Source organism: Amblyraja radiata, chromosome 13 (genome assembly GCF_010909765.2).
Source record: "Amblyraja radiata isolate CabotCenter1 chromosome 13, sAmbRad1.1.pri, whole genome shotgun sequence".
Lineage (NCBI taxonomy): Eukaryota > Metazoa > Chordata > Chondrichthyes > Rajiformes > Rajidae > Amblyraja > Amblyraja radiata.
In genome coordinates, this window is record NC_045968.1 from 56,548,317 (window position 1) to 56,560,066 (window position 11,750).

General features: G+C 38.6%; 1 protein-coding gene across 3 annotated transcripts in view; it reads left to right on the plus strand.

Annotated features, from left to right (window-relative positions):
• The window catches only part of fxr1 (FMR1 autosomal homolog 1), a 63,435-nt gene extending 55,390 nt beyond the window's left edge, over positions 1–8,045 (plus strand). For all 3 annotated transcript variants that reach the window (XM_033032155.1, XM_033032157.1, XM_033032156.1), the window contains 2 exons: positions 5,664–5,761; positions 7,000–8,045. In XM_033032155.1, coding sequence (XP_032888046.1) covers positions 5,664–5,761; positions 7,000–7,161 — 260 coding nt within the window. In that variant the 3' untranslated portion in view covers positions 7,162–8,045. The remainder of the gene's footprint in view (positions 1–5,663; positions 5,762–6,999) is intronic.
• The last annotated feature ends 3,705 nt before the right edge of the window (positions 8,046–11,750 follow it).

Below are 11,750 nucleotides of genomic sequence, written 5' to 3' on the forward strand. Positions count from 1 at the left end.
GAAATCCTAGCGAATTAGAGGAAATCTCAAATGTAATAGTTAAATATTCAAAGACTGCATAATGGATGAATTAGGTTTTAAGGTACCGAGCAATATTGTTCAAAGGTGAGTAGACAGTTGAGGTACAAATTGTAAATGAAAAGTAGAAGAAGTGGAGGGAGTCATCTTTTCCTTGTTGTATTTACACATGCAAGTTTTAATTGTTTATTTATTAAGAATAAATAGATCTTTCTGATGCCTTTATTCACTCGGGTGACTGTTTTCTCTCAGATGATTGTTATCAGTCTTACTGGTAAGAGTTGGTAGGAATAAGGGCTTAAGGGATAAAAATAGTTTTGATAGCAATTGTAAAAGGCTTGAAATTGTTTGCAAGAAAATACCTACATTATCTGACTGGATGAGGAATTATTTCCACACTTTGGCTATGATCTAAACTGCGATTGAATGGCATCCAAAAGAGCTATATGAATTACTAGAAGGGTGCCATATGTGCCATAGTGGTCAAGATTGATTGTATTGAATAAATTAAAGGACACCGCTCTCAACTAAACCACAGGCAAAGTGCATTTGTATACATTTGTGCAAGTGCACATCAAGCATACATAATTCTGCTGGAATCTACGTTGCACTAATGTGCATTCTCAGTTTTGTGTGCTTGGTGCTTCTGTTTTTATAATTTAATGCAAAAGGTAGAGATTGATGAAAATCTCAAATTAAGTAACGTTTATTATTGTCAGATATTTCACTGTTGTGCATCCTTGTAACCAGTTTTGTCGTGTCGGTACATTGATATTTTTTATTATTTGTTGAATATGTAGCTTTGTTACAGGGTAAGGAATTCCATAACACGGTTCAGTATTTCGTCAATGCTCAGCGTCATGGATGTAGTTATTCTATCTCAAAAATAGAGTTGCTTTATAAGTTTTCTTCTTCTTTCGTTTGGCCTGCACAGCCTAAAGTTGTTGGACAACTTGTTCTATTTGATCTTCCGTTTGTGCACGTCGAGTTGATTGCATTAGTCGAAACAGGGCGGACCACGTGAAGGTTGCAATCTTCCACCCCTTTATAGGTTTTGGGGAATGGGAACTAATGTCACATGGGCCTACAAGTCATGTTGCAATTTGGCAGTTATCCAAATCCATCCATGACAAGTTGCAATATGAACAAATAATTTGGGTCGAGGAATACTGTGCAACTTTTCTTAATTCACCTACTCTTAAATTGTACTCTTCACACGCCCCTCCTACCATCCAGCAATTGTTTTGAATGTGTACCATCTGGAAGTCACATCCATATACGGGTGCTGAAGCCTTCCATGGTAAAGCATTTGTTTCTTTGTCTTGCAATATAAATATTTAGGATTTACCTTTTCCTTAACTAACTGCATACCTCTAAGATCACCTCTTATTTACCATCTATTCAGGCTGAAAACTTGAGTCCATTCTTTTCTCATCTTTAACAGTCAGAAATAGCTTTGTGACTCTTCACTGTACTGACTCCAGCAATTGAATGTGTCTCTTGTGGGATGGGATTAGATATTCAAAGTACAATTTGCCCAGAACATGTGTATGATTTGTTACTGACATCCTGGCTTTATAGTTCACATCAGTTGTTTCTTGCACTTGAATATATGAAAGTTGGTGGGGGTTGGATTTCTGCCAGAGTCGATTAGATATTTCCCAAAATTGGTGCAGACATGTAACAGGCTGCTCGAGGAAATGGTAAAGCAGGAACAATTATCATATACTTATTAAAAGTCTGATCTTGTACGTGTGTATATATATATATATATGTGTGTGTGTGTGTGTGTGTGTGTATGAGGTTGTCTTTACATCTTTGCAAAAACACTACGCGGTAACGATTACATTTTTACACATTCCGATTGGCATTTTTCCCGTCGAGGCCGGGATCACCTTATCTGAACATTTTATGCCTGACTTCTCGACTTATTCTCAACTCATTACTGATTAAAAGTCTAAAAAAAGTCAAAATACTTTGAAATTAAAACCACCAGCTTCAACTGATGACATCACAAAGGCTCGGCATCAATGAAGATTTCATCCTATATTTGACATGTTATTCGCGATTAAAGCTTTAAAAATGCCAACTTTCACAAGATTTTTACACATTTTGATTCACATTTCCCCCCCTCTAGGCAAAGATAACTTTTACTGAACATTTTATGCTTTATTTCTCGACTTATTGATTAAAGTTTAAAATAGAAATAAAAATACCTTGCATTTGAACCCGACCAGCTTCAACTGATGACGTCACAACGGCAGCTTCAACTGATGACGTCTCAATGGATAGATTAGGTGGGGGGGGGGGGGGGAATTGCTATTGCAACACACAGGGCAAGTGCAATTGGATTTTTTTTTAAAAGAGCACTGCTGAGGGAGGCTAGGGAAGTGCTGGAATCTTACGTTCGGAAAACGATTGAGTTGGAGGATCACGCCTCCCGTGGGAGCTACGGGTAGGGAATGGGTGCGTTGGGGGAATAGACGCAATGGGCCTGCACTTGGTCTAGTAATGTATAAAAGTCATTCAGCCAAGTACATGAATATGAAAGATTTAGAGGGATTTAGGGAAAACGCAGCAAATACCATTATAGCTCAGGTTGGCAGCTTGGTTGGCTTGGACTTGTTGAGCTGATCAGCTTAGTTCTGTGATCTGTGACTATTTTGAGGGCCCTCTTAGAGTTACTTAATTGTGAATATTTCTTGGATTATTCACATTTTGCTCCGTGTTTAACACTTTCAAGAAATCCTGCAAATGCACGTGTTTGTAGTGATTCATGGTTGTGTTTCAGAAATAAATTTGAAATGTTGGTGTTTTTTCCCCCAAATTATTTTGATTACATTTACTTAGATTAGTTTTACAGATTTAAATAATTTATAAGCAGGAACTGATTCATTAAGAGCTTGATAAGATTGGTATTTTCCAAGTAGGTCAACTTTAAACTTTATCTGCATGGTAAAAATTATGTTGCTAAGTAGTAGATTCAGCTCCATCTGTGATTCAAATTGTACATAGTTCAAAATCATAAATAGCATGAATACTCTATACATTTAATACCAAGTGGCACAATCAGCTAATTGTTATTTCTTATGGTTGTAATGCTTATGGTCTTTTGGTGCTAAATAGTTTACCAAATGAATTAACTAGTGTTATTAATTAGTGCCCTGACTCAAAGACATTGGTGGAGAGGGAAACACCTGAAATACAAAGCTAATGAAAAAAATGTTTTGTTGTTTGCACATCTGAAAATATTTACTTATGTCTCCAGAAATATTCTACTAAATGCGTGTAAATTATCAATACATTTCATGATTGGGCAATGTCATTTTAAGTAAAAAAATTCCCGTTAGCCTTTTTCCAACCTTTACATGAACTTTGTTAATGAAAAGATTTGTCTGTTATTGTCTTAAGTCCCTGAAAAAGCTAAATTGAAGCAAAATTTGCCAATTTTGGGGGCATCATTGAAGAGGGAGAATTAAAAATAGAAATTACGAACATTTTTATTATGGCAAAGAATTGCACGATCCCGTGTGGGGTGTATGTGGGTGAGTGAGGGGGTGGAATACAGAGTAGGGAATATGGAATAGGGATTAAAATGGAAAGTTGGATTATCATGGGAAGATGGTAGATAAAAACAGCCAGCTTCTTTACTATAGCCACAGTCAGCCACAGGGAGCCTCAACGATTTCCGCCCAGTGGCACTCACCCCTGTCATTGCTAAGTGCTTTGAGCGGCTGATCTTGGCTCACCTCAAAGCCAGCCTCCCCCCCACACTGGACCCCCATCAGTTTGCCTACCGGGCCAACAGGTCTACAGAGGATGCCATAGCGGCGGCCCTACACTCTGCCCTGACCCACCTGGACAACAACAACTCCTACATCAGGTTGCTGTTCATTGATTTCAGCTCCGCTTTCAACACTGTCATCCCCGCCAGCTTGATCACCAAACTCAGCGGGCTTGGCATCTCCACCTCCCTCTGCAACTGGACACTGGATTTCCTCACCAACAGACCACAGTCTGTTAGGGTCAACAACCTCAACTCCACCACTATAACACTGAACACCGGCGTGCCACAGGGCTGTGTGCTCAGCCCTCTCCTCTACTCCCTCTTCACCCACGACTGCATCCCTAAGTACGGATCCAACGCCATCATTAAGTTCGCTGACGACACCACGGTGGTAGGACTGATCAGTGACAACGATGAGTCAGCCTACCGAGAGGAGGTCCAGCACCTGACAACCTGGTGTGCCAATAATAACCTCGTCCTCAACTCCAAGAAGACGAAGGAACTTATTGTCGACTTCAGGAAGGTCAGAGGGGGCAGACATACCCCCATCCACATAAACGGGACTGAGGTGGAGCGCGTCTCCAGCTACAAATTCCTCGGGGTACACATCTCGGAGGATTTGTCCTGGTCCCTCAACACCTCCAAGCTGGTCAAAAAGGCACAGCAACGCCTTTACTTCCTGAGGAGGCTCAAGAAAGCCCACCTGTCCCCCCAGATCCTGACCAACTTCTACAGGTGTACCATCGAGAGCATCCTGACCGCCTGCTTCACGGTATGGTACAGCAGCTGCACTGTTGCGGACAGGAAGGCACTACAACGGGTGGTGAAAACCGCGCAGCACATCATCGGCGCCCCGCTCCCTGCCATGGATGCCCTCCACCGAAAACGGTGTCTGAAACGAGCTGGGAAGATCATTAAAGACCCCTCCCACCCCAATCATGGACTGTTTGCCCTCCTCCCATCAGGGAGGCGGTACAGGAGCCTCAGGTCTCGTACCAGTAGGATGAGGAACAGCTTCTACAATCATACCATCGCATTGCTGAACTCGGAGTCCCGCCGATAGATTCCTCCGGTCCCTCCGTCCCCATTGTTTAATTATTTTGCATTTTCTATTGTTCTGTATCCTCTTTTAAAAAAAATTTCTATATTGCACTACTACGGACTGACGCAAAACTGCATTTCGTTGTACCCATACTCAGTATTTGTGCAATGACATTAAAGTTGAATTGAATTGAATATAGCAATCCTACCCAAGTTGCTGTTGATTTAGTTATTCTTTCCAGGCAGACATGACCATGATTGACCACCTATAGGAAGTATTGTTAACTGATTTAAATGCTGTAGGGCAAGATCAGATTCTCAGGATAAATTAAATCCAAACTGTCGAAGTAGTTTTAATCTTCTATTATTGTTTTGTGTACAAAAGATCTACTGTGTCTATTAAGTGATTGTCAATTTGTCACTCAAACTCTCATTAAACTTGGGTGACTTAAGTCTGGAAAATAGCTTGATTAATGTTGATAATTGTTCACTTATTAGGCAGTTGCTTGAACTCAGATTTATAGGTTGGATAAATGGTGGTACTGGATCGAAACAAAAGAGCTACATTTGTAAAATACATTAGAAAAATGCAACTTATGGTCATGGCGGTAAACACTGTTTTTTTTGTCTTTCAGTACACTGTCCAAATGCTTGATTTAACTATACATATATCCACAACTGTCAGTATTACATAACATTCTAGAATATTGTTTGATTAAGATGATTGGCAGAAAATAAAAGTTAATTCATGCAAAACCATTTTAGGGGCATACCGAATGAATTGTAAAAATCTTTTTTTGTTTGTTTTTCATGGCAGTAACTGTAGCTGATTATATATCTCGGGCAGAATCTCAGAGTCGACAAAGAACCCAGCCGAAAGAGAACCTTGCAGCCAGCAAAAAAGCAATTACCTTGGTAAGAACTTGAGCAATGAAATTGGGATGGTCTGATTGTTTCTCACATGCATGTGATTATTCTATCTTCATGCACTGAAAATCTAATGAGAGAAAATGTGATGTTGGCAGTTTGCCTGTTGATAGTCCGCCATGAATGAAACTTCTCCCCTTTCAATCGCTTTGGATGTTGTCACATCTTAGTATCAAACATTCCAAAGTGGGGTATTCCTTGGTTACAGGAACTGTAAAGTTTCATCTGTCCAAGCAAGGCTGTTTAACTTTCCTCTGAAGATTACCTCTTATTCCAAATCAGAAAATCACAAGATGATGAATGAAGGTTATTTGACCACTTTCCTCCTTTACTCATTCCCATTTAGAGAAGTGTTATTCTGCCCATTAATTTTGTGTGTTTTACCAGTTTTTCTCCCTATTGGTACATCGTAACTTCTGCTTTAAAAGTTCCATTACCTGGCTCTCAATAACTCTCCATTGGTCCATATGGCATCCAATTGCTGCCTCGTGCCACTTCTCTGACCTCTTAAACGCTTCACTCACTTTCCACCTCCATGTTTAGTCTCATACAACACTTGTTTGAATCACTTGTTTTTAACCCCTTGTCTTTAAAGCTTTATAGGAACCATACAAGTTGCATATTCTAACTTGTTGCTGTGCACTCTGGCCTCTGACAGTTTAATATGCAATCTTCATGCCTTTTCTTGTGATACAATTTCATAGCTGCCATTCCTACAGTTGCAGCAGTAGCATTGTCTCCTTCCCTAAAGCCCCTGTCCCACTTAGGAAACCTGAACGGAAACCTCTGGCGACTTTGCGCCCCGCCCAAGGTTTCCGTGCGGTTGCAGGTGGTTGCCGGAGGTTGCAGGTAGTGGAAGCAGGTAAGGAGACTGACAAAAACCTCCGGGAACCGCACGGAAACCTTGGGTGGGGCGCAAAGTCTCCAGAGGTTTCCGTTCAGGTTTCCTAAGTGGGACAAGGGCATAAGTTGTCATCTCAGGTCAATCAAATCTTACATTTGTCCCTCTTATTTATAATCTATGTGCTGTCCTTATTTACATTTTTTACAAATGGTGTTAATGAAATATACCTAAGAACTTCAGTGATTAGCTGAAACCAGCACTGACCAGTTCAGCAGCTCGTGTTGGTGCTATAGAGGACATAATCTGTAATCTTTGTGGAATTTTCAGATTTGTGTGTAAAATATGCATTTTCTGTAGCAATTTTAATATGCCTCCTCTACAGGTACAAGATGATGTGATTGATGAAGTCTGTCCAGCTGTCAAGACCGTGAATGGAACAAACAATATTTCTGAGGAAGCCTCTGCACATGAGGATTCTAATGAAAGCCAACAAAGAGATCACCAAGGAAATGGAACTGAAGTTGTGATGAATGGTGTTTCTTAAAATTTTTCCATCATTATCCATTTCTATTAAGTTACATTTTCTATTAGTGCTTGTAAAAGCTTGCCAAAGATAGAGGAAGGACTGCCAGACTTTACGGCGCACTTTTTTCTAGTTCCTCCGTACTGGAATGGAGATGGGGAGGTTTCTTGAATAAAACACTTGTATGCATTTGTTTTTCACCTAGTTAAGTTCTCAATACATTATCAGATGTTGTGCCTTCAGACAGTAGATGCAAAATTAAGAGCTAGCTGGTTGTAGGAATATGTTTTAAAACGTGTAAAGAAATTTCAGATCATTCTGGAGATGGAGATCACTGACATTTACTGTAATATGTTATGGAGTAAAGCATTGGCTGCTTTTTGTCAAGTTCTCCAATATGCAACCACTTTTTCATTGAATAAGATAGAAAAATGCAATTTCAAAATTTTGCACTGAATTGTAAATTTAACATTAGGGATGCTAGGTGATACTAGTCTGGGAACTAGTCAATTTTACTAAATCTCTAGGTTTTTTAATGCTGTATGTAGAGAAAATTGCAGACCACTGGAGAATACTTGTTTGCATCTATATATCTGCAGGGACAATGGGATGTTGTTGGCAGTGACTATTTTACAAGGGGCTTGTTTGGTTTATTTATTAACTGTACAGTATTTAAAAATCAAGCAATGCTTTAAATATTACACTAAACTGGTTGTAGATGTCATTGCCAAAATAATCCAACTACTGTAAGATTAAGTTCCAGAGAAACAATTTTCCATGTAAACAACATTAGTTAGAATCCTTAGAGTTTTTTTGTTCGGTTGGTTGATGTGCAATATGTTTTGTATGCAGATAGTTGATGAATAAAGTTTGATCTTCCATCTTCTGACAAATATGCAAACAAATGTTTTCTCTAGGCTTAATGTTTTTGTTTTGCTGTATTGTATAAATATTCTACATGTATTCTACATTATAATACTAAGTGATTTATCTTCAACATAACTTTTAGAAACAATTGGTATGCTTTCTCTCCAGACAATTTCAGACTCTTCCCAACATAAGCACATTGAGCCACACAATATTGAGTTTGGTACTGAATTAAACAGAGAGTAACATTCTAGGATGAGAATGTAATATAACTAAAATAGGGACACCAATCTTGCTACAGAAAATATTTTTAGGATAACATTATTCAAACCTCAATTTTATGATAATCCACAAAAAGTCATGAAATATTTAGCAGTTGATGCATATGTTGATCCTAATGGGACAAATTAGAATGCATAAATTCTCATTTTATCTGCTTGTTTGAGAAATAAACTTTCTTGCATCTTCCCATTGATTACGTGTGACACACTCACACTTTTCTAGCTATCAAAATAAAATTTGCATACTATAATACTGGGTTTTGCTAGATATTTCTCTAGTTCAACATCTATTATTCCACGTGGGTAGGCTATTATAAGCTGTAATGTACTCTTAACCAACTTCTATAAATGACTCATTTTGTGTTTTGATCGAAGAAACTTTTCACTGATTACACTTACTACTTTGATTCTTGTGTGACTTTATGCCATTTCTCATTGACATTACAGTCAATAACTCACCAATTTACTAAACAGTAAGTTGACATGTGTTTATATCGTGTTAAAGTGCTACGTCTATTGGATATATATAATTGCACTCGCAGATCTCTAACAAATCTATCCAATTTCGATTGTGATGATGAGAAATTTTAAAACTTCAAACAACTATCCACTAATTGAACATTTTGGTTAAGGCACAAGATGTTTGATATGTATAGTTTGGCTTGTAAAAATGTGAGGGCATTGTCATCTGGTTGTAGGATAGTTTTTTGTTCACCACATTCAAAGAATGACAAAAAATGATTGTCCTTTATTACCAGGTATCCATGGTGTAATATAATTCTGAATGTCATGTCAGAATGGATTTGCATCACTTATCTACGTCACTGATCAAATGAAAATTATAGGTTATGTAATCTTTTGAACTTTTAATTTGAGAATCACTCTGATTGAATTGGTCTTTGTTGGGTATCATTAACAGCTTCTCTCTAGTTAATGTGTTAATAGGTTAACTTAAAGTGTTCACCAGGTATTTCTGTTTTAATACTTGGAATAATGAATAGGTCTGATTTGGGGATTTATTTGAGGCTGAAACTCTCATGCAAAAAAAACATCTCTATTAGGTAAAACGTTTGAGAGTTCATGCTGAAATGCTCATTCGCAGCTTAAAAAGCATTTAGTGCAGTACAGAACAGGAACTGGCCCTTTGCCCCACACTGCCTGTGCTGAACATGGTGGCAAGATAAACTAATTTCCTTTGCTTGCACAGGATTCATATTCTGCCATTCCCTGCATATCCATGTGCCTATCTAAAAGCTTCTTGGATGCCACTATCATATCTGTCCCCGCTACTACCCCTGACAGCATGTTTTGCACACTTGCAACTATCTGTAAAAAATATAACTTGTCCTGCACCTATCTTTTGAACTTTAAGCTATGTACTCTAGTCTTTTACATTTCCAGTGTGTGTGTGTGGGGGGGGGGGGGGGGGGGGAGAAGAGTTTCTGACAGCCCCATCTGCACCTCAATTTAATTTCTTCTATCACGTCTCTCCTTTGCCTCCGTCCCACCAGAGGTAAAAAGAACCAAGTTTGTCCAACCTCTCCTAATACCCTCTAATCCAGACAGGCTTCTGGTAAACTGTTGCTGTGTCATCTCAAAGGTTCCACATTCTTCCTGTAATGGGGTTGACCAGAACTGCACCCAATACTCCAAATGCAGCCTAACAGCCATAAAACTGCAATATTACTTCCTGACGTACTCAATGCTTCAACTGATGAAAGCAAGTATATCAAGTGCTTTCTTTCCCACTATGTACTTTATATTGCCATTTTCAGGGAGCAATGGACCTAGACTCCAAGCTCCCCCGTACATAAATGTTAATGGTCTTGTAATTCACTTATACTTCCTCCTTGCATTTGACCTCCCAAAGTCCACCACAAAATCCATCTGCCATTGCTCATTTTCGTAGTTGATCTATAAACAGCTATTTTGGGATGTAAAGACTTTGGTGCATGCTGAGGCTGTGTACCCTTATTTATTATTGCCCCATCATTTATGCTTGGACATCTGATCCTGCATTCTACATCGGGTTTGACCTGCAGAATTTAAGTCGGTCTTACAGTCTGGAAACAGGCCCTTCTGGCCAACTTGCCCACACTGGCCAACAAGTCTCATCTACACTAGTCCAACTTTCCTGCATTTGGCCCATATCCCTCTAAACCTTTCCTATCCATGCACCTGTCTAAATGTTTCTTAAGTGTTGCGATAGTGAAATCAATTGATTTCTCGGGATTGGGGGAAGAACAAAAGTTCCTTTCTGATTTGTTGCAATTTAAAAAAAGTTTTAAAATGTGTTCATGTTTCTTCATTTAAAATGTATTCCTTTTCAAATGCCTATTTTCCATTTGAAAACCTTAATAGGCAAAACTGAGATTGACGTTATGCCAGGTGTGTATACAGTATAAGTGTATGTACAACATCACTCTTGGCTCACATAAAACCATGCTTGCATAGGCATCCTGGCCAAGTAAGGTTGGCTTTCCAGATCTGGCTGAACTAAATTCAGGTAAGTGACCAAAAAATCCAGGAATTCAATAGATATGCTCACCTGGTAATCAAAAATAAATTGGTGATGAAACTAAGGGTGTTGGCATTCAAGACTATCTGTGGAACTAAACTTTAACATTAAGTCGGTTCTGCAAATCCTCAATTTTTTCACTGGTCTATCAGACGCCATAGGAATTTTATTAGGTTAATGAGACAGAAAAGATTGAAAAAAATTCAGCAGGAAAAACAGTATATGTGGAGGTGATAGTTAACATTTTAGGTTCAAACTGGGATATGCTGGTTAAAATGAGAGGAAGGAAGGAAAGAACAAAAAAAGTGATCAAAGTGCAAGTTGTACCAGCAATTTGATATAAACCGTAGAAGGTTATTCTCAGACCATTAAAACAAAACACAGTAGCTGCTCAATCTGAAGGAAAAAATAGTGCATGAAATGCTTTTTATCTGAAAGTGCACTTTCGGGGCAAGTTTGAATTGGGTGAGTTTTCATTGCATTGAGCTCCATTGATGGCAGGAGGAGTGGTGGCTGCAGTTGGAGGTCAAAGGTGACGAAGTAGAACGAAGAATTAGAATAAAGAGCAGTGTCATCTTAGTGAATTTTAAACATTATGCAGTTTAATCCATCAATATTTGTTTTCAGCTTTAATGAATCTATCAGCCACTAAACTGATTTGTCCTGAATCCAAGGCAAGTGTTCTCTTAAAAGTGGATATATGGTATTTACACATTTTTCACTCCTCCATTCTTCAACTCAGTAAAACAATGCAGTCTCTGGGGGTTCAGTCTTGTTTTTTACACAATTTGACGATTGATAAATTCCTTGTTGCATTCTTTCTTTATCAATGCACAATTTTACCATGTGTTTGCTAAACTATGAAACAGAATGTATTTCATATTTCTGCAAGTTTCTTTGCTAATTCATTGTATTCTCGGATGTTCCATCGGATGTTTAACTCT